Raw genomic sequence first — 23,280 nt, 5'->3', positions numbered from 1 at the left:
TGCACCGATCCTCGCTGTCCCCCCTCTGACCATGTTTCCTCAGTGTTACTGCCCTCACTGATATAGCGGGCAGTCTCCACTGTCAGGTTGGGGAAGGAAGCAACCTGCCCTGCTAAACTTACCAAACGGACAGAATGGCAGTGGGAGTGGAGTGGGCTGACTTATGGTGGAGTCTGACACAAAGTACATTAATGTAGAATAAAGAACTTAGGAGGAATTCTTTTGCATGGAGAGTGGTCATTTGTGGAGCTACCTGCTGCAGTAAGAGGTTAAAGCAGATATCAGTGCTATATTTAGGGGGAGGCTTGATGTAGAACTGATTGAGAATGGAATAAAAAGATACAAGGTAGGATGGGAAGAACTTTTTATTGTCAGAGTGTCCGTGAAGTGTAACTGTTAGCAATGGGTCAATTTACCCAAATGACTATGCAATATAAATCTACATAAAGTTGTGCTTACTGCCCTTATTGCACGCATTGTGTGCACACTTGATCCCATTTTAGCACGTACCTTCCCAGTAACAATGTCTTTATTTGACCAGCATGACTGTGTTCTGCTTATTCTGCCCATGAGCTGTAGGGGAAAGTTAGTGTTGCCTGTGACCAGGCCTACTTAAGAATGGTCACAGACAAGTTTGGTGTTAGAGATAATCAATTTATGAAGTAGAATCCTGCCAAACCTGAGTAGTAATGTGATAAATTTGATATGAGGATTACTGTGTCTGTGAAAATATAATACTGGGCACTCTAAACCGTGAGAAAAATGCTTATTAAATGTCATCCTACAGAAATATTGGAGCTTAATATGCATTGGATAGATGTTTAGAATTCTAGAAGCCAGTGAAGGTTAGCTGGATAAATGAAAAAGTTGATTTTATTTGTACAGAGTCAATTATAACCCTTGAAAGGGATATGTACCAAATCTGGTGTATGGCACGGATGGATTTAGTACTGCACTTGTAAGAGAAGAGTTTGATCTCTTACATTTCACTAAAATAGCTTGTGTGATGCATGTGTTGTGATTCCAGCTGATAATAACACCAGGTAAATTAGATTCCAGAATGAGTTCTAGCTTGACAGACAGTAGGTTTTGTTCCTCTTTTAGTTTGCTGTGGAGCCCAGTCTCTGAACATAGTCACAAGAGATTGCCAATGCACTTTAAACGAAAGCACGTAAGCTTATTACATAGAGAAAATATGAGTTATTATATACTGCACAAAAATTATTTGAAACCGTTTTATGACAAGTATCAGGAAGAAAGATTCAACACTTTTACCCCAACAGCAACGTTACAGATATCTAAACCTCAATGCAGAGTCATCCCGAATTCCACACTAAAGCACCTTGCTTATCTGGCATGGCTGCAGTCTGTTTCTTTTTCAATAGTTTTTGAATTCTCTCAGTACTTTCTTGAGTTAACATTTTATCTCGATGCCTTTAAACAACCTGCCAAGTCGGGTGACTGACTAGCTAATATAGATTTCTTAACTTTCACAACCTCGGGAACATGTTCTCTGTGCTTCCATAGCCTCCTGCGTCTGGTTTTCTTATTAGCTCTGATTGCTTCAACTGCTGATTTTTTTAAAAAATCCTCTGCAGTTAAGGTCGTCTTGTCTCCACACTATATTGGTTGTGTCTGAATTTCTTTTCAATTCATTTGTTGGATCTGGGTGTCCCCGGTTGGCCAGCATTTCTTGCCCATACCTAGTTGCCCGTGAGAAGTCACATGGTGTCTTGGAAACATTTTTATTCACTGTTCAAAAGGATTTTCTGATCTTTTTTTTGAAAAAGCCAAACCTTAAAGTTGAAAACTAAAATCCACTCTTGTTCCACTTTAGACCTCAATTTCCCTGATAACAATTACATGTCATGAACCTTGATCGCAAATGGAGGTTGGTTACAGAACAGTTTTGCCCTACATCACAATACTCCCCCAAACGGAAGTCTGTATGATCTACAGTCTCAATCTAGCAGTATGGAAACAGGCAACAGGACCTCATCAATAGAGAGTTATGAGTTTTTATCAGGTCACTTAACTACGGCACTTGTCATTTTGTTTGACAAATATTTAGGAGTTTGAATAATTTCATATCTTAGAAACAACTGTCTTCTGTAAACATTTTAAAAATATCAGCACTGGTGAATCCACCTATATCAACCAAACCAGTCGTGCTGTAGATTGCAGCAGGAGAGTGGGGGCCCATTGTGACACAGAGCTCAATTTCTTTTTTAATTTAACCTATTTTTTTGTAGTCATCCTGTTCAGAGATGCTACACACCTCTGGAGCAGGTGGGACTTGAACCCAGGCCTCCCATTCGGGCAATCCACTAATGTCTGTATTAGTGGGGTGACAGGTTGGTTATTGGTAACAAGGTGTAGATTGGGAATTTACTTCTTGAAGCCATTAACAATGACAACAGTAACTGTGTCTCCTTTGCCTTGGAGCAGCTCAGATGGGAGTTGGAGAAGGAAAGTCGATTGGTCAGTGGTATGGTCCAAACACTGCAGCACAAGTATTAAAGTAAGTATGAGTTATGACAGCAGCAGGATGACAGAATGGTCACATTCCTGAGTGACAATAGAAGCAGCTCAGTGGAAATAATCTCTTCGTATTACGTGCAAATATTGGTTATCTTTTGCATATACATTTTTGTACCTTCTGCAGATCTGTTTCCTGAGGCTTTGGTTGCATGTACTTTTCTGATTGGTCATTATCTATTACATAGTTACTGGAATTCAATCAGATAAAACTTCAGGATCCTGATATTCCTTTGGTCTGCAGCTTGTGCTACATTCTCATAAGCAGCTCAAATGCACACAGGACTGTGTGTGTTCTGGCCCAAAAGGACACCGGACAAGCTTTTAAACTCCTGACCATGAATCTGCTAATATACCCCAGATGCCCCGTGAATTTCAAGATCAAAACATGACAGATTAGGCATCAATTCCATTTCTTCGGAATGACTAACTGCGTACTTCACTACTGTAGCCCAGAAGAGAGAGAAATAGCAACTTGACAACTTGAGGTCAGGGATGGTATGTCTATTTGCAAAATGAAAATACTTAATAAAGAAATTTAACCAAGTTTTTGCTGTGCTACAGAAAATGTCTAATATCTGAATTCTGTTTGAGACTTTGTCAAACAACTCAGTTCTCTGGTAACCCAGTTGTAAACTGTTTTGCAGTAGCTGAAACATTTTCCTTTCTCCACCTGGCTCCCTTCTCTCCCATCCTGTGAGGTAATTTCTCCAGGTTCCTTCCTGAAAATAGCGCTTTGGCTGAAAGTACCTGCTGCCATCTACTGCAGCCTAGAATTCTTGATTCTACAGTGGTCTTAAAGAATCAAAAATTCTTACCCAAAGAACAGAGGGGCAACTCCAATAGGAGCTAGGCCAGGAATTGATTTAGCACGTGATGGTTCATTTGCAAGTTTTGCTACATGAGTATTGGGTGCAAAACTGATCTGCTGATGTAACAGTACACAGGAATGTCATTCTGACAACATCTACTGATCAGCCAAAGTTGGGCGGCACGGTGGCTCAGTGGTTAGCACTGTAGCCTCACAGTGCCAGGGACCGGGTTTGATTCCAGCCACGGGCGACTGTCTGTGTGGACTTTGCACGTTCTCCCTGTGTCTTTGTGGGTTTCTTCCGGATGCTCCGGTATCCTCCCACAGTCCAAAGATGTGCAGGTCGCATGTATCGGCTATGCTAAATTGTTCATAGTGTCTAGGTTGGGAAGTGCAGGGATGAAGTAGTGGGTGGGTCTGGGTGGAATGCTCTTTGGAGGGTCGCTGTGAACTAGATGGGCTGAATGGCCTGCTTCTATACTGTGGGGATGCTATGGTCCTTTGAATGACCAAAATAAAACACTGCATTTAATGTAACACTCTTACTCAATTTCATTGTTGCAGGTTAACATTGTAGTTGAAAGCAGAATTGCTGTGGTAACTGCTTGCGGGATTTAGTACCCAGCCAAACTGTTATGATGATATACAAGATAATGAGAGGCATAGATAGAGTTGATAGCCAGAGACTATTTCCCAGGGCAGAAATGGCTAGCACGAGGGGTCATAGTTTTAAGCTGGTTGGAGGAAAGTATAGAGGGGATGTCAGAGGCGGGTTCTTTACACAGAGAGTTGTGAGAGCATGGAATGCGTTGCCAGCAGCAGTTGTGGAAGCAAGGTCACTGGGGTCATTTAAGAGACTGCTGGACATGCATACGGTCACAGAAATTTGAGGGTGCATACATGAGGATCAATGGTCGGCACAACATTGTGGGCTGAAGGGCCTGTTCTGTGCTGTACTGTTCTATGTTCTATGTTCTATGTCCATGGTGAATATGAGGATATGTTTTATCAAAATTTGATTGTTCAGTAGGATTAAATGAGCATGTTCTACGTTGAAAGCTATTGGATTTGGGATTTGTTGCTACAGTTAAACAGCTCATTATGTTTGGAGAGAGGAGAGTGGGTATGGAAATAGGGAATAGAGTCTGGCGGGAATCCCTAACCTGGTCGAGCTGAAACTTCTCCTCAATCACATTGCTAAAGAATTCTGAAGAAGAGTCAGCAGACCCAAAAAGCTAACTCTGATTTTTTTTCTTCAACCATGCTGCCAGACGTGCTGAACTTTTACAGCAACTTCTGTTTTTGTTGCTAAAGAATTAGTGCCTACTTTCGGACTCTGTTTGATCGTGTATCACACCATCCACTTCAGTTTCACTACTGTTTGAGAGACTTATGTCATAAAATATCCACTTTCTAGATGTGATTGTAATGAAGCAGGCCACTTTTTACTTCATAGAATGAAGAGGTTGGTATGTGAAGAGCTTGAAGTAGTTGGAGGACAAATATCTTTTAGTATACTGCCACAATAAAATGAAAATTTTGAAAAATGAAAGTTCTTTCCCTTGTAGACAGTACACAAACGTGAGCATCTGAATGCGCACTTAGTATGCCTCGTCATTTTCGACTATGGACCAAGTGCAGATAATGGGGTTAATGTAGTTTGGTGTTTGTTGGTTGGCTAATCCAGTTCGGTTTCTGGTCAGTGATAGCCCCAGGATGTTGATAGTGGTGCATTCAGTTATGGTAATGCCGTTGAATGTCAAGTTATCATTGTTAGATTCTCTTGTTGGAAATAGTCATTGCCTGGTATTTGAGACATGAATTTTTTTTGCTACTTGTTGTCCCAAGCCTGGATATTATCCAGATTTAGTTGCATTTGAACATGGACTGCTTCAGTATCCGAGTTGCAAATGGTACTGAACATTGGCAATCATCAGTGAACATCTCCACTTCTGACCTTGTGATGGGGGGAAAAGTTCAGTGATGAAGCAGCTGAAGATAGTTGGGCCTAGGACAGTAGCCTGAGGAACTCTTGCAAAGATGTCCTGGAGCTGAGATGACTAACCTCTCAAAAACCACAACCATTTTCCTGTGAGCCTGGAATGACTCCAAGTAGTGAAGAGTTCTCCCTTGTTTTTTATCAACTCCAGTTTTGCTAGACTGTGTTTGTGTCTGTGTATTTGAGGTTTTTGAAAGGGCATGTTGTTACATTGTAGAAGATTAGGAATCCTTTCTCTTCTCAGGCATTTGTTAAAGTTGTGTTTTATAATATATAGTATTATTATCTATTAATGACAAAACTTGGTGTGAAATGCTTTTGTCTTGAATAGCAGTCAATGGGGTTTATTGATCGCCGTGTCTGATTGGGGTTCAGTACGACAGCTTGTGGAACGATGGGGCACTCTGTTTGCAGTTTGGTCATGGCACTATGAATGTTACTCTGTTGACTTCTAGATCGTATTTAATAGAAACCCCCATAAGAAATTGTTAGTTAAATTTGAAGTTCATGGAACTGAATTGGGTAAGAAATACACTGTACAACAGAAGAGAAGAGAAGGATAATGAGCCTTTACTCGAATAGTCAAGCTATATTGGTGTCCCACAGGTGCTGAAGCCTTAGCTACTCACAATTGATCTCTAACTTGAATATGTTCAGCGACCAAGCATCTAAAACTTTTGCTATAGAGAAGTTGAAAGATTCTGAAATCTTGGACTAAAATAAAATTTGCTCTCAGCTCAATCCTAAATGGCCAACCTCCTCTTCTGAGAATCAGCCCCTTCTTCTAGATTCCCTTCCCTGGATAAGCATCTTTCCAAAATCAGCTGTCAAGCTCTTCAAGAATTTTGTGTGAGCACTTCTCATTCTGCTGAACTTTAGGGAATATAGGCCAGTCTACTCAATGGCTGAGCATAGAACAATCCTCTCATCCCAGGAATAGGTCTGAACATTTGCAAACCTCTTATAATTATATCCTTTCTTAGACCAGAATCATATACAGCACTCTAGGTGCAGCAAAATCATGTATATTTGCAGTAAGACTTTGACACCATTTATAGTTGAACTCTTTTGAAGTTAAGGCAAACATACCATATGCTTTCCTCATTGCTTGTTATATCTGCATGTTAGCTTTCTGTATCTATAGTTCAATGATGTTTGAGCCCCCTACATTGAACTGTAATGAACAATGTAGGAAATGAATGGGTAAGTGATATAAGAATACAGAGGGTTTAGATAGAAATAGCATAGGATAAGTCAATTGAAATGGCAAGCTGCTGTGCTTTAACTTCTGCTTTTGTGGTTTATTAATCTTGTCTTGATGTCTGAATCACAAAAAAAATCTCATGCTCAACCTCCCTTTTTCACCCTTACTGATTACATAGGCAATTTCCGTAATTTGATTTCTAAATTGCTTAAACTTTTCTGATTTAAAACATGCAGTCTGTTGCTCTCCTGTCACGTTTCCTTTGTCACTACAGGGAAACTTGCTGTGAACACTATTCCATTTCTGCTGCACTTTCAGGACAATTTCCAATTATCTGACTTATGTGCTCTTCTCTTCAAACTGTTTAAATGGGATCTCACTATTTCCCAAGTCTGTCCCCCAGTGCTCCTTACTGACTGTTGACTTATTATTCATGTCAAGTATTGTGATAGCAGGGCACAACAGTGCTGCTGGGTTGATGGTGTGGGTTATGTTTCTCAGCAGATTGACGTGGACAGGGCTGGGTCTGAGCAGATTAGTTGCTGGGGACTGTACCACAGTGAAGAACTGGCTGATACCATGGAGAGGAACAGGCAGCTGCCTTCAAACCAGACTTACACTTTGGGCACTGTCACCTGCTGAGTTTTGAGGCAAGGCCTAATGGGTGGTGATGGACCATTTATGGATGCAGTGACACTTGTTTTACAAATTAGTGTTTCTACAGGTTGTATGTTTTGAACTGTATTTGCGGTATGTCTCGTCAGTTGACTGAGGCACCAAAATAGCAGCTGAAAGGCTTCACAAGAAGTGTTTGGAATGACTTACCTGTTCCTTGTACCTCAAACGTTTACTGACTTATGGAACTTGGTTTGTTTTTCAAATTCCTCGCTAGTAATTTTCCTCTTCATTTATAATCAGTTCAGTTATCTGCTGCACCGAATCACTTTGCCCTCCATTTATGGCTCAGAGTTCTCATTATTAAGTGCAAGTGTGGCACTGAAAACTGCAGTAGTTAAATAATGTGATATGTGAAGAATACAAGTGTGTGGTAGACTTTGCTTTCTAATATAAAGTAGATCTTTTCTCTAAGTACTCTCAGCAAATCAAGGTTGTGTTGTTCCAAGAAGATGAGTGGTGCTTGGATTTGGAATAAATTTCTATGACACTTTCTCAGGAACAAAGCAGCGTGTGTATTGCTGATTTCTGGAATATAAATACTAATATCCTTATCCATAGCAGTTGGATAAGTCTTTAAGCTCAAAATTCAGTTACAGTGGTAACGATATAAAGCACAATTGCTGCAGTTTCTTTCTGTCACTTCTCTCAATGTCTAGGGCACTTTTTCTATAACTTGTTTTGAACAGTTTAGAGAACAAGCTCTAGTAGCTAGGGGAAGGAGATGTTGTCAGCAGCGCTGACACATGCTGTGGGGTTCTTTGTTTCATGCTGTGGCATATTGCAAATCAAACCCTGGCTATTGCTCAGCTGTAAGGTTAACACAATGGGAACTCTGTCCACTCCACCTGTACACTTTGCAGCCTCAAAGTACCATGAATTTTTTTTTGAGTATTGTATGCTATCATGTTTTTCGAACAATGTATGCTGAATTACCACTAAAATGTACTGGTTAGGTGCAAATGAGGGAAAGTATTTATGCAGTGTTTTTCATGACCAAAATATCTCAACTGTGAAGTTTCAAAATATGGTCCTGTTGAAATATAGCAATTTATAAAAGCCATTCTATTCACAGCAAGCTCCCACAAACAGTAGTGTGCTAATACCCAGATAATCTGATTTTTTTTATCTTGCTTGGAAAGAAATATTGTCTCAGAGTAGGGCAAAATCCTTCACCCTTCAAAATATATAGTGCCGTTGTGATGTTTTACATCTACTTAATAGGGCTTCTCCAATGCTCCTTACTGACTGTTAGAACAGTCAGTGATTCCCCTGAGAGACAGCATCCATAATGTAGTGAACTACCTACAAGGTGAAACTTTACCAGCAGGTTTGAGGTTGTTGTGTGCTGTTTGTGTCAACCGGTCAACATTACTTCCTCAATAAACATTACAGAAAAATATCCAAAAAGTCATCTACGCCAAGATTCAAAGACAGCAATATATATCAGTATGGATTGTAGCAATGCATATCATGACATCGTAGACTGAATCCCAGGCTCAAGTCAAATTCCTCCCTATTCAGGTATTTCATCTTCATCTTCTGCCATTGCTCATCATGTCCGGTGATTGCTTTTACCAGTAGGAATTAGATGAAGTATGAAGACAAGATTAGTTTGGGGATGGCAGGAAGTTATACCTTGCTGGAAGATGGAGGTTGACGGGTGTAATTATAAGTGCCAGTACGTGGAAAAAGGTGTTACTGCCTGAGGTTGATTGGGAAAGAAAGAGAATGTGCAATTGCTTTCTCACTGCAAGGTGGGTCAGGAAGTGAGGGCGTTAAGATCGAATAGTATTGTTGACTACTGCCAGAGGATGAAATAGCCAAACAATTGAGATGTATTTTGTATTTGTAGTTTATTTTTCCATTTGTAGTTAGTCCAAGGAGTGTTGATAAACATCTTTCTGTATTTCTGTGATGACCAGTGTCTATTTGAGTTTGGGAGCCTGTGATTAAGTCTAGCATGTGGTCTTCTGAAATGGGTTTCGACAGTCCAAACATTTTGTCATATTCATTCACACAAAATGTGGGTGGTGCTGGCTGGCTAGGCCCATCACTAGTTATCCTGGAGATGGTGGTGAGCTGCCTTCTCGAACCACTACAGATTGATTTTGTGGCTTTTGTGTATAAAGTTTTAAAAGTGTTCGCATTGGGATGTACAGAGCAGGCTCATTTTAAGATATTATGTAATTTCTGCAGGTTATTTAATTCAAATAAAGGCAATGGTTGAGAATAATATTAACAACTTGAGAATTTAGTATATTTAGATTTCTATGGAATAATTAGTATTGCAGTAAGCTGCCAGAATGTTGCAAATACTGTGGTGATTAACAGCTTGAACAAAATGCCAATGGTTATCTGATTAAACATACATAAAAGTAAATAGAACTACATGAATCTCAAAAAGATGGTTAAACATGAAGGTAGATGGAATTCTATTAAAATGAGATTGACTGCATGACTGTGTATGTTATTTACAAATGTGTGTTTATATCCACAATGCCTGGTGAATCATTTCTTGAATATTTGGCTCATTATTTGTACATTTCCCACCCTGATTGTTAGATTAGGACCAGCTAATTCATCATGGTTCAGGAGTTGAACATGGATCCCCTGTGCTGCATTCTTTTGTATGTAGCAGGCTGCATGTATGCTTTCTTTATCATAGCTCATGGTGTATAACACTATTCATCTTTCCTTTTAGGAAGCTCACATTCTTTGACAACTGGAGCTTGTTAGCCGTTCATGTGGCGATGGATAACACCGTAATAATTGATGACATCAGTAAGTATCAGCAAGTAGTGAATTTATAAAGTTCTATGCTCTTGATAGCTCCCTGAGGTTGAACCAAGCTGTAAATGTTATTCCTGCTTTTACCAGCCTTTACCTTCAGTTGGGTGAATGTAGATCCCTGGTCCTGAGTAGAAATCTTTCGATTTGAGTACTAATCCAGGGGTTTGTCTGTAACTGCAATTGAATTGAACATTAATAATCCTGTGACTTTATTTGAGGAAAATCAATGCATTCTCCAATTCAGCTTTCTGAAACTGACATTAGCACAAGTCGATTAATTAATTCATCTTGTGTTCCTGGTGGAATCCTGCTGTCTGTGCCCATCTGCTACCTCAGCTAACAGAAGTCTCCATGGTAGTTATTGCTAAAGAAGCATTTATAAGAAATCTGAAATGGTGTAAGTTTTTGAATTGTGTTCTAAGAAACAAGAATGGTCAACCAAGCCCAATCTTTGACTTGATCTATATACTGTATTGACAACTATGTGTCTGTATGTATGTATCGTCCTCAAAATTTTACTTTTTATCACTAACTTTCTCATCAGTTTTTATGTTCATATTCTGATAGAAACCTCCTATGCATTGTCACGCTGAAGTTCTGTCCTTCTGGCAGGGTGGCATAAGAAGCACTTTATCTTCCTTCCACTGTAGGTGACTTCTGTGCTGTAACTAGCCCTACTTCTTAATTACCTAAATTGTCAAATAAAATGAACAGACTAAATACTTTAAATTACACCTGCATGTGCTGATCCAATTATTTCCGGCTCTCTAACTTGATTTCACTTGCACATCACACAGATTCTTTCATGTGTCTCAGCAGTGCTACAGGAGATTAAGTATTGGTTTAGAAGTGTAATTAATAAACAATAAAAATCCTTTTCCAACCACTTGTGATCACAATTGAATGCAATTACCTCAAGTCCATTGACAGCTGTAGTTTACTGCTGTTTCAATGTGAATGTATAAAGAAGTAACCACTCTAAACAGGATGTACAAGCCTAGATGCTATCATTGTCAATCAGGAACAGGAATACATCCCAATGCTCAGTGATGACCATGATACATATTTTCCTTCCTTTTCTCCCCATTTTTTCACAAGACCAATAAACACTTCTATGGACCTCCTCTTTCCATTCATAATGCAGAAACCTGCACATTGAGTGTCATCCAAGTAATCATTACAGTTCTGTCATGGGTGTGCTTTTTGTAGCAAGGTTCACATGTTAAGAAAAGGGAGGGAGCACTAATTTTTTTTAGAGATAGTAGGAACTGCACATGCTGGAGAATCTTAGATAACAAGGTGTAGAACTGGATAAACACAGAAGAAGGGTCTAGGCCCGAAACATCAAGCTTTCCTGCTCCTCTGCTGCTTGGCCTGCTGTGTTCATCCAGCTTCACACAGTGTTATCTCAAATTCTCCAGCATCAGCAGTTCCTGCTATCTCTGGGCTATCATCTCATGTGACTTTTGACGATAGTAATGGTGGGATTTTTCTGCCATTGGGCTGTCTTGATTTTACCTATTCGGTAAACACTGTGGAGAGACTGAAGACAGCCAGGAGTCCCAAGTTACTACCACGCAGTGTGGGGGAGAAAATTTTCTTCCTCACATTGCTTCTACAACTCTTGCCCAAAACCCTAAATCTGTCTGTGCTTGTGCTCATACCATCAGTTACTGTGAACAGCTTTTCTTTGCTTCCTTTTTAAACTTGTCATATTTTTGTACATGTCAAATCCCCCTCCAAACTCCTTTTGTCCATGAACACCAGTTTCTCCTACAGAAGCGAAATACTGCAGATGCTGGAATATCTGAAACAAACGCAGAGAATGCTGGAGAAACTTAGGTTTGCAGCATCTGTTGGGAACGAGTTAATAATTTGAGTCTGATCTGACACCTCTTCATAACCTGCTGAGTTTCTCCCCACCATTTTCTGTGTTTATATCAGTTCCTCTGATTTTTTTTTTAGTTAGAATCCCACATCTCTGAAACCATTGTGGGAACTCCCCTCTGCACTCTCTCAAGAATGTTTGCACCATTTCTAAAATGGATTGACTGGAGTTGGACATAATACCAACTCTGATTCAGGGTGGTCTCCCTGCTGTTGTACTCAATTCCTGTATAAATGAAGCCCAAGATCCCAGAACACGCATATCTCCCTTCATTAACAATTCTTAGTACATCCCTAGTGGCTTTAAAAATCGATGCACGTGAACCCCTAGGTATCAGGATTTTGTGGTGAATAGGGAAAAAGAAGCCATAACCAAACTGTGACAATGTACAGTGGAGCTAAGAAGTTAGGAACGTTTAGTTGTCTGAGCCCATTCTGTCATTCAGTGGGATCATGCCTGATCTGCCATTTAAATCTGTGTATGCCTATCTTTTTCCAAATCTATGAAAAACTTCCAACAAAAATATATCAATCTTGAATGTAATCTTAACAATTAGTTGGCATTGGCTGCTGTTTTCAGAAGAGAGTTCCAAAGATTTGCCCCCTTTTGTATGTGTGTGTATATTTCTCAATTTCATGCCTGCAAGGACAGGCTCGCATTTTTAGACTATAGTTGCAGTCCTGGACTCCCCAACAGTTATCCTTTTTCCCTTAGTATCACTGACAGATCACTCTTTAACCTTCTAAACATCATGGAAAATCAATGTATCACCTTGGAATCCAGGTTTCATTTTGTCATATCTCTCCTGCACTCCCTCCAGGGTCAAGAGATCCTTCCTAAAGTGATGTGGCTAGAATTACTCTCGGTACTCCAAGGTGGTCATATCAGGTTTTTGTATAGATGAAACATGATTTCTTTACCTTTGTACTCCTGTAGATCGGGGCTAGGTTGGCTGGATGGTGGGCTTGGAATGCGGAGTGATGCCAACAGCACAGACCCAATTCCCACACTGGTTGAGGTGAATGTCTCAAGTTCTGTGCCTGACCCCTTGCCTGAAGTATGGTGACCATCAGCTTAAACTCACCACCAGTCATCTCATTAGCATTTTTGATTGTGTTTACTTTTCATGATATATTAATCATCTGTATACCTGGAGTCTTTAGACTCCACTGTTTCTAACCTTTTCTCAATTTAGAAAGCACCTGGCCTGTCCTTGTTCTGTCCAAAGTCACATTTGGCTATATTGAAATCCATTTGGCACAATTTTGCCCACTTACTTAACCTATCAATGTCTCTCTAACTTTTCCATCCACACTGCTTACAAAGATCTTTGTGTCATCAACAAATTTAGATTTGGTACTTCCCATTCCATCCTCTAAGTGTAAGTCAATATGATGAACAAGTGCGGTCCCAACACAAATCCTTGCAGAACAGATGAGTCTCATACTGCTGATTTAGTGCCTGCCCATCACCCTTACTCTCTACCCCTACCACTGAGTCAATTTCCAACGCAGATCAATAATATGCCTTTGTTTTCTTTATCTTGAGCCAACAGTCTCTTTTGGGGGACTTTTATCAAATACCTTCGAGTGTTGATGTTGTGTATAGGGAGCAATGAGACTGGGTAGAGCAGGCTGTCACCAGTTTTGTCTCTTGTTTTGTAACAGAGATGTTGTGCAAATCTGAGAATCCATGTGCGGGGGCAGCAGCAGCATTCCCTCAAACTGTTGGTCAAAGGCCGTTCAATGGGTATTCTTCAGGTGCAAATTGCTCAGAAGATACATTAGCGTGGAAACCATTAGTGTTGCTAATACCTCTCAGGCTGGGACTCAGCGAGATCAATGAAGCATACATCAAAACGTTGAAGGTACAGTTTTCTCCCCTGATGAAAGGCTTATGATGAGAATGAAAAACAAAAGAATTGTGAATACTGGAAAACTACACCTAACGTTTTCAGCATACAGACAGACTGTTCTGACCATTAAGTCTGCACGAATCCCACTGTGACCATAGTAAACCAACCCTCCTCATCTTCCTCAAACTGTCTGCAGGACTTTTGATCCAATTAACCATAAGATCCAGCACCAGTATCTCTCCTCCATCGCTTAGCTGGATGAAACTGCATCCACCTGGTTCTATTCCTGTCTATCTAACTGTAACTAGAGTATCATTTGCAATGTCATCTCTTCCTGCTGTTGCCCTGTTATCTCTGGAATCTGCAAACAATTTGCCTTCGAGCCCTTCCTATTCCTTATCTACATGCTATACCTTAGGTGACATCATCTGAAAACGCAACGTCAGATTTCACATATACTGATGACACCCAGCTGTACCCCTCCACTTCCTCAAGTTCGCGATTATACTTCTTTAGCATCCACTGGATAAGCAGAAACTTCTTCCAGTTAAATATTAAGAAACTATTTATGAATGTTTCACTTTTTTTCTTCCATGCACCCTGTCTGTGTTTGTAAAAACCTGTTAGATTGCCAACTTTTCCATTTCTGATAGTCCATTGCCCTGAATCATTAAATGCTGCCAGACTTCCCAGCATTTTGTTTTTACGATTGATTCCCTCCCTCTCTCTGGTTCAAAGTTGAACCAGACTGTTGCAAACTGAGCCTCTTTTTTGATCTTAAATTGAGAGACTCAATATTCACCCCAGCAGTGGAACCACCAACTCTATTTGCATAACATTACCAGCCTCTGTCACTGCCTTGCCTTGCTCAAACTGTCATCCATGTCTGAGTACTGTTTCACTGCTCTCTGCCACCTGTACCCTCACAAAATTGGAGCTCATTCAGTTTCGCTTGCTGTAATCTAACTTCAGGCACCCCTGTCCTCTTTGACCTACATTAACTTGTCCACCAACACTTACATCTTAATATTGTCGTACTTGTTTTCACTACCCTCACTGCAGTTGTCCAAGATGTCTTTGCTTCTCTAATTCTGCCGCCTTGTGCATTTCTGATTTCCATCACTCCACTACTGGCAGCTGTGCTGTCAGCTGCCTGGGCCCTAAGCACTGGAAGTCCACTGGATGTGAGTTTGCTCGCTGAGCTGGAAGGTGTGTTCCCAGATGTTTCATCACCATTCTAGGTAACATTATCAGTGACCCTCCGACGAAGCGCTGGTGTTATGTCCCGCTTTCCATTTATCTGGTTAGGTTTCCTTGGGTTGGTGACTGGAAGTCCACCCCCCCAGACCTGTTTATGTAGCTCGAAACCTTGCTCAATATATAAGTGTTCATCAACTGTCCTAACATCTGCTTATGTGGCTTTTTTAACCTCTATCCATCAACCCATCACACGTCCACCCCTCATTCTCCTTAGACTACCACCCACTCCCCCTCTTCCTCTACTTCTGTGTCTCTCTTACCATGTCAGTTTCATTCACCATTTCAATTTTATCTTTTCAGAAATGCTTCATGATGCCACAATCTCTTGGAGTCATCGGTGGCAAACCCAACAGTGCCCATTATTTCATCGGATATGTAGGTCAGTCACTGCTGAAATGCACCACTACTCCTGTCACTTCCAAATGGGCATTGCAAAGCCTCAACCAACTGTAAGCCATACGTGGATACATTTTAAACTTGACAGTGGTGAGGTGGGAGCTAAATAGTGAACCATGAGAGAGTGGCGAGCAACTATCAGATGGAGCGGGATGCCATGTGTATATTTCCTAGGTTTCTGTAACATTTTCCCATTTGTACCATGATAGATTCTTCTGATTCGTCATAAGCAATGCAACTGAAATCTGCTAAGAAATAGTATTACCTTTTATGCTTAGTCTGCATCCAGTTAAAGAATGGTATTGCACAGCAAACATATCTTTACAAAATATTCAGTCGAATGCCACAATTGACTTATTTTTGGGTATAGCTAACATGTAAATCCCTTAATGTTTTATTCTCCATCAGCTATGCACAGAACAACTTCCTCAAATAATACTGTTCTATATACATGAGCTGATGATTACTCTTAGGTAATGGTTTAAAACAGTTCTGTACTTGTTGGCTAATGAAAAGCTAAATGGTATCATTTTGACCTGGCAGTGCAAATGGTGTGCAAACATCACGCTGTGACCCGGGAAGTCATGTGAAATCTTTTTGACTTGCTTGGGTTTGTAATTAGATCCTTTCATCAGAGCTGATTGCTTCCATTCTGTCATTTAATTTTGCAGATGATGAGCTAATCTACCTTGATCCACACACGACACAGCCTGCAGTGGAGCCATTTGACGATTTCTCTATACCAGATGAGAGTTTCCACTGTCAGCATCCTCCTTGTAGGATGAGCATCTGTGACTTGGATCCATCCATCGCTGTGGTATGTGCAGCAATCCAGCATGTCTGTTCATAAGAGCACTTTTGCTAATACAATGTAACCAAATGATGAGATCTGTAAAGATCTTGGTGCTGTGCTTTAGCTGGTAATTGACTGCCTGGCTAATGGCAATTTGGCAAGAGCATGTGAATGGAAGCTGTTATGGTGCAGTTACTACAGGGTTCTCGATAACCAAGAAACTTGTTCTCTTACTGCCTGTCACAAGCCTGTTAGAAGGTTTTGCAAGTTGATTATTACATTGCTGCTTTCACATCATGAAGATACCTTCTGTGGCCATCAAGTCCTGGAGTGAGACTTGAGCTAAGGAAAGGAAAGAGGTTACAATTAAGGATGATGAAAAATCAAAGATATGGACATTAATTCATGTGATTTTTCTTGAGTCCAAAACATCAGTATCCAGTGAAGGTTCTTTTTCATAGGAGCTTGGGCTCGGTTGGCTTAAGTTCCACAATTCTTTTTGATGGTGACAAAAGTGCAGCAAGATGATGTTAGTGTACAGTCTTTGGCCAGAAAATAGGGATCTTCCAGAGAACTTGGCTTTAAGAAGGTATTGGACTTGAGGCAGGTTTGGCTCAGCCTGAAATCTAGTTTCTGCTGAGGTTCTCACAGGCAGACTGCATGCTAGCAGCAAAACTGATTCTTCCTCGCATGTTAGATTTAGATTTTATTGTCATGCATACTCAAGTACAGATGTACAGGAGTACAGTGAAGAGTGTATAATGTTGCCACACATAGAACATAGAACATTACAGCACAGTACAGGCCCTTCGGCCCTCGATGTTGTGCCGACCTGTCATACCGATCTGAAGCCCATCTAACCTACACTATTCCATGTACATCCATATGCTTATCCAATGACGGCTTAAATGTACCTAAAGTTGGCAAATCTACTACCGTTGCAGGCAAAGCGTTCCATTCTCTTACTACTCTCTGAACAAAGACTACTCTCTGACTACTCCCGCCTTGGGTACCAAGGTAGCTAGGCACAAAAAAACGTTGGTACAAAGTATTAAGAGAAATGAGTAAAAACAAGTGTAGCTTTTCTGTAACATTCAATGTTCTCTCTACATCTTATGAACATGGTAATATCTAGAGAAATTTGTAAATGCAGCTTAAGCTGTTTGGGTCTTTCTATGTTTATTCTCTGAATAGCAAAATCAGGAAGAGTTACTGGTTCCAGTGACTCTGGTTAACAGCAATGGAAGATGTAAATTGTGGAAAGGTGCATGGGGATGGATCTAGGTTGCATTGTTATGTCAGGAGCTCCCAACACAGGCTCAGGCCACAGCATCTGGTGCACATTTTTGGATGTGGTTTGCACCGATTGATTTGTCCTGATGGGCTGCAACCCAAAACAGTTAACCGACCCACAACCATCCCTGCGCACCACCCTTTCACCTCAATATTCCACATGCACTGCCTTCCTGAGATACTTCACACACCATCCTCCAGTTGAGGTTCTGCACATGCTATTCCTGCCATCAAGCTTTAGTGCAGCCAAGGCTGGATGTTGGAATCCCCTCACCGGGTTCCCCTTGAGTACTAATGTCTACAAATTGCTTCCTGTTTAAGTTGGATGTCAGTGGTAGGTGACTACATCAACATTTGTGCTGATGTTGACCTTTGATTGTCTTGTTCTCCTGCAGGGCTTTTTCTGCAGCACAGAGGAGGATTTTAACGACTGGTGTAAACGAATGAAAATGGTGAGACTAGTTCTATTAAGATAAATTGGATCCTCGTAATGAAAGAGCAGGTGGTTCTGCTAAACTGCTCACCTGTACTATTTAAAGCGGGTCATTTGGTCCCTGAGACTAGAAAGCACAGCAAACATTTAAAGAGAGTTGGCTTCTTCATAACTGTTTATATCAGTTTACAGAAAAAATTGCAGAGATTCTAGTATCTGTACATACCATTTAAGAATAGCAGTTTGAAACATTTAGAAGTTGCTTACCTGAACTGGAATTGTCAGGTATGGTGCATTTGGAGCATTCTCACCTGTCGAAAAGTCAGACTGAGTCAGCCTATAAAGGTAATGTCACCATACTCCCAGAAGACTTGTAAATTCAATAACTACACTCTAAAATAAGAAGGATCCAATTTTCTGTGAAAGGAGTTTTAATACCCTGAAGATGGGAGATATCATAATACACATTATTTTTCATGGACGAGAGCTGACTCATAGTTAGGAATGCCATTGAGCAAAGCTTGTTTTAAAGGCAGGCATGTTGTACCTTGTAATGCAACACAATATAATGTGATTGACTCTTAATTACCCTCAAAACTATCTCCCAAGTCACTCAGCTGCGCCAAATTAATGCAGAAAGAAATCTATGGGTGTACCTACATCCAAAGGCTGTGATGATTCAAAAACACAGCTCATGAATGTATTCCTAAATGCTATTAGGGCTGGGTATCAAACATGGGCATTGCCAGCAACACCAACATTCCAAGGAGGAATAAAAAAAAGTTCTAATGAAGGAGAGCTGTGCTTCTTTAAGAAGACGATGTCTAATCAACTAAGCCAAGACTTTGGTCACTGAGTTCAATTAATGTTTATGGGAATTTTGCAGAATTTTTTTATTCATTCATGGGATGAGGTCATCACTGGCTAGGCCATCATTTATTGTCCATTTCTAAATGCCCAGAGAGCAGTTAAGAGTCCACGACATTGCTGTGGCTCTGGACTTGTATGTAGGCCAGACCAGGTAAAGATGGCCCTTTCTTTCCCTAAAGGACATTATGAACCAGATAGCTTTTTCCTGACAATTGGCAATGGATTCGCGGTTATCATTAGGCTCTTCAGATTTTTATTGAATTCAAATTCCACCATCGGCTGTGGCAGGATTCAAACCCAGGACCCCCAGACATTACCTCTGGAGTAACTGCCTAGTGATAATACCGATACACAGTCATCTCCCCTTAAAATCAGTTGATTTTATACTGCAGCTGAAGAAATAATGAGAGTTTAGCTTCAGCAAGTTACTTTATTTGATCGGGCAATGCTTATGTCATCTCTTTAACCAGAAGTGGATATCCTGGTATTGAATTCAACAGACATTTATTACAGCTAACAATTATACACAAATATTAGATTATAACGGAAAGCACTCAACAGCATGCTTCAAGTGTTATGGGGCCAGATGGAGTATGAGACCTTTATCTTCTCGGGTCACATGCTAAGATAGTGATGAGAGCGTGAGCATGTCTCCTAAAGTAATTATTTTCTATGAATACATTTGGACATATTAAGCCTCACCTCCAGTGCAGATAGGACTTGAACCTGGCAACATACTAACCATGTTAACCAAACCAAGAAGCTGTCTGGGTTTCGGCAAAAAAGACACATCATTTGCCAATGCAGCAGACGATATTTAATAATTATTATTTAACTCCCAATGTGACTGTACAGTGAATCAGAACATGCTGTCTATAAGGATCATTATAACATGACAACACACACTTTCTGCCAAGATTGCTGCAGTAATTTGTCCTTCTAAGAATTGCTTTGGTTTTTAGAAGTCAAATTCTGTTTTTCCTTTGAATTTATCATTTATTTTGTGAATCAAATTTTATGCCTGTCCTTCGTTTTCATGGAAACCTTGAACTGTCCTGATTGTCACTGCCTGTTTCTGTTGTGTAATGAACATTCATCTCATGAGGATTTATTTTCTAACACTCGATGTGTTACTTTGTGTGGTTTAACATTTAAATAAGTAAATGTTCCCATATATTATGCATTTCGCTGCAGTTGGAACAAAGCATGGTCACTTGTGTGTTTCTGCAGATTTCACAGGAGAAGGATGCATTACTGATGTTTGAGTTGATGGATTATCAGACTGCTCGCTTCCCAGATGTCAACTGTCTTACTCCTGGTAACAAGAAAATGTTCCTGTTGAATTTCAGTCCAATGCTATTGTGTGAACTGCACTGTGCCGACTTGAGAATGAACTAGAATCTGATTTTTTTTTCCAGACTTTACAGATTCTGAAAGACTGGAACGATTCTTTGATTCTGAAGATGAAGATTTTGAGATCCTTTCATTATAAAACAAGACATTTCCTGAATTCAGTTTTGAGAGCAAAGTGTTTGGTGATTCTCATGCTGCCAATACTCCGAAGGATTGGCAAATTGGCACAGGTTTCATTAAATCATGTTATTACCATCAGTGCACTAGGATTCTCAGATGGTGTGCACTGTGGTGGTCCCCTCTGAGAAAATATATCCCTCATCTCTGAGTTCATCAACCTTCAGACTACTCAATGACTAAATGCAAACCTGACTCTGCTTTACCAACACATCATATTTATCATGTTCTTCAGCAAGTTTTTGTTGTACTTTAGGAGCATATTGAAGGACATAATTTGAAAGCTCCTGGGGTTTTATCCAGCAGCTTGTTTGTCAGCAGTCCTGCAGCAACAGAATGGAGTCCTATTGAAGCAGCAGAAGATAGGAAGTGGACAAGATTGCAGATGTATTGGATTCTCTCCTGTGATGGCAAAAGGAACTTGTGCTAATCGACCTCTCTTCATAATGAGTTGGGTTATTTAAACCCATGTTGAACAGAGGATTGTAGGTAAACCTGAATTTGTTAACAGGTAGAAGTATGGCAGGATTTCCCTTAAAGGATGCAATTAATGGCTTCCTGTATAATTTGGAGAAATTTTACTTTCTTTCTAAAGGGTATGACTCACTGCCTTTTCAGTTCTATTAAAGGCTTTGAAATGCACTAACTTGACCAGCCTGTGGTGAGAACGAAGGGCCACAGTGTGTTTCCATAGTGTTTAGCAAGAAGAAAAGGTCGTGCTGTATTGTGGTATCGCTTGTGGTGCTAAGAGGCAGGGGGAGCAGCTCAAAGATGTGATTATCACCAATCCTAGATCAGGTTTAGAGCTTAACGTATTGGACTTGATCAAAATTCATTTGAGGACCAAATGTCTCATATCAGTCCTGTGAAGCAGATTACTGAATAATAATCAATGTAGGAGCATAACACTATATTAGTTCAGTCTACTGGGTGCCAGTTTCACCATGCCTGCATTTAGCTAACTGAAGCTAACGATGCTGTCGAACACAGGCACAAGTTGATGTCTGTCTGAATATATTCATTTATATTAGTTGAAGAAAATTCTACGGGTGCTATGCTGAGGTGTGAGGAGGCGTGTTGGCTGTGACAGATATGATGGACTCCACATTCATTTGTTCGTTAGAAGGGAGGTTATTTGCTGCTCAGTTAAACAGTAGGGGTAGTAAAGCACAATAGTAAACACTTTGTAGAACCAAAGAACAATAGATTGCCATTAAAACCCATAAAATATTTCGGTTAGCCACTTTAATTAACACTTAAGATTGTGAACTGTTTCAAATTGTATGAAGTATATTTGCTGTTGCTAACATTGATTATATTAGTTTATTGTTTCAATAACTCAATGTATAAAAACATGCAAGCAAATAAGTATGTGCATTATCAGGTGGGATAAAGAGAGCAGTAAAGAATATTACCACAACTTTGGCACTAAATTCTTTATAGTCAGTCCTCCCCAAGTTATTAACTGTCATAGAAAAGAGGTTGGTGTTGGTTATCTGCATTTTAATAGGATTGCTATGGTTTTGTCAAGATTGACTGACTGCAACAGTTCATTAATACAGGTAATACACAAGTCCATGGGAATTTGGCCACCTTCTCAATTTAATTGAAAAGATACAATGACTGCAGCAAAGGAACAGTTCTGCCAGCCTGCTGAACAGTTAACCATGAACCATGTTTAAATAGCACGTGTTTTGAAGAGGCTGATAAATGGACTGCTGAAAATATAATGTATCTGAATAAATTGTTTTAAATAACCCACATGTTGGAACAGATTATATTTCACATTTGACCAATTTGGAAAAACTATTCGCCACTTTTAGTCAAGATGAAAGAAAAACAGTTATGATCCCAGACAGACTTGGCTGGACATTTATTTTTATTTAATAAGCTCTTTCACTGAAACACTGACAATGCTGGAGTTTTAGTTTTAACAATAAATCTCTATTTCACAGAAGAGAAGATCTAAAATAGAGTAAGCCAAGCTCTTTGATCACTTGCAAGATTTTGAAACAGTTACAAGTACAATATTCTATTTATCCCATCAGTATGCATTTGCAGTGCTAAAATACTAGAGAATTCCTTTCACAATCACATCTCTAGGCTTCACTTAACTGTTCTTTTCAATTTACTTGATCTTTCATACAATTGAGTTGAGGGGCGGCATGGTGGCTCAGTGATTAGCACTGCTGCCTCACAGCCCCAGGTTCAATTCCACCCTCGATGTCTTGTCTGTGTGGGTTTCCTCCAGGTGCTCCAGTTTCCCCCCACATTCCAAAGATGTGCAGGTTAGGTGGATTGGCCATACTAAATTGGCTGTAGTTTTCAGGGAAGTGTAGCTTAGGATAGGTGTAGGTGGGATGTGGCGAGGTTCAGCATGGACTTGCTGGGCTAAAGGGCCTGTTTCCGCACTAAGATTCTATGAGTTTCTCAGCTTCGAATAACCCCTTCAGTATTCTAACCAAATCTGTCTGCTCAGGAAACCGGTTACATCAGTGTAAAGGATTGCATTTGAAAGTTTCAAACTTTTCTGAACTAATTTCTTTTATTTCTTTTCAACCAGTATTTCTATGAACTGAAACAAATGCTTTAAATTTTGTTTTTCCCTGTAGCTGAAAAAAATCAAATCCTGATCCTTCTGAGTTAATGCTTTTCAATGTTTACTCACGAAACTCTTGCAATACCAACAAATTTCAATTATCACTCAAGGGAATCTATACATTTGTTTTTTGAAAAATATTCCAAATACTTGTTAATCACGAAATCCCCTCATCCACATAGACCAAGACCATGCTGCTAATCCAAACTCTAAAATAAGTGTTACTGAAATATATTTTTTATATAAATTGAACACTTTATCACAATAATTAGTTTCAAGGTGTAGTCAGTTATTTGTCAAAGATCTGTACATCCCATGAATATAACTTGCAATCTTGCATGCC

General features: G+C 39.9%; 1 protein-coding gene across 1 annotated transcript in view; it reads left to right on the top strand.

Moving 5' to 3' along the window:
• Positions 1-22,095, top strand: part of atg4b (autophagy related 4B, cysteine peptidase) — a 76,366-nt gene extending 54,271 nt beyond the window's left edge. The window contains exons 6-13 of the mRNA XM_048542228.2: positions 2,449-2,521; positions 9,932-10,011; positions 13,576-13,775; positions 15,324-15,402; positions 16,091-16,236; positions 17,901-17,957; positions 20,039-20,126; positions 20,227-22,095. Of these exons, the coding sequence (XP_048398185.1) occupies positions 2,449-2,521; positions 9,932-10,011; positions 13,576-13,775; positions 15,324-15,402; positions 16,091-16,236; positions 17,901-17,957; positions 20,039-20,126; positions 20,227-20,300 (797 nt within the window). The 3' untranslated portion in view covers positions 20,301-22,095. The remainder of the gene's footprint in view (positions 1-2,448; positions 2,522-9,931; positions 10,012-13,575; positions 13,776-15,323; positions 15,403-16,090; positions 16,237-17,900; positions 17,958-20,038; positions 20,127-20,226) is intronic.
• Positions 22,096-23,280: the final 1,185 nt, after the last annotated feature.

This window comes from Stegostoma tigrinum, chromosome 14 (genome assembly GCF_030684315.1).
Source record: "Stegostoma tigrinum isolate sSteTig4 chromosome 14, sSteTig4.hap1, whole genome shotgun sequence".
Taxonomy (NCBI): Eukaryota; Metazoa; Chordata; class Chondrichthyes; order Orectolobiformes; family Stegostomatidae; genus Stegostoma; species Stegostoma tigrinum.
Note: the sequence above shows the minus strand (reverse complement) of the source record. Positions and strands in the feature narration are given on the sequence as shown.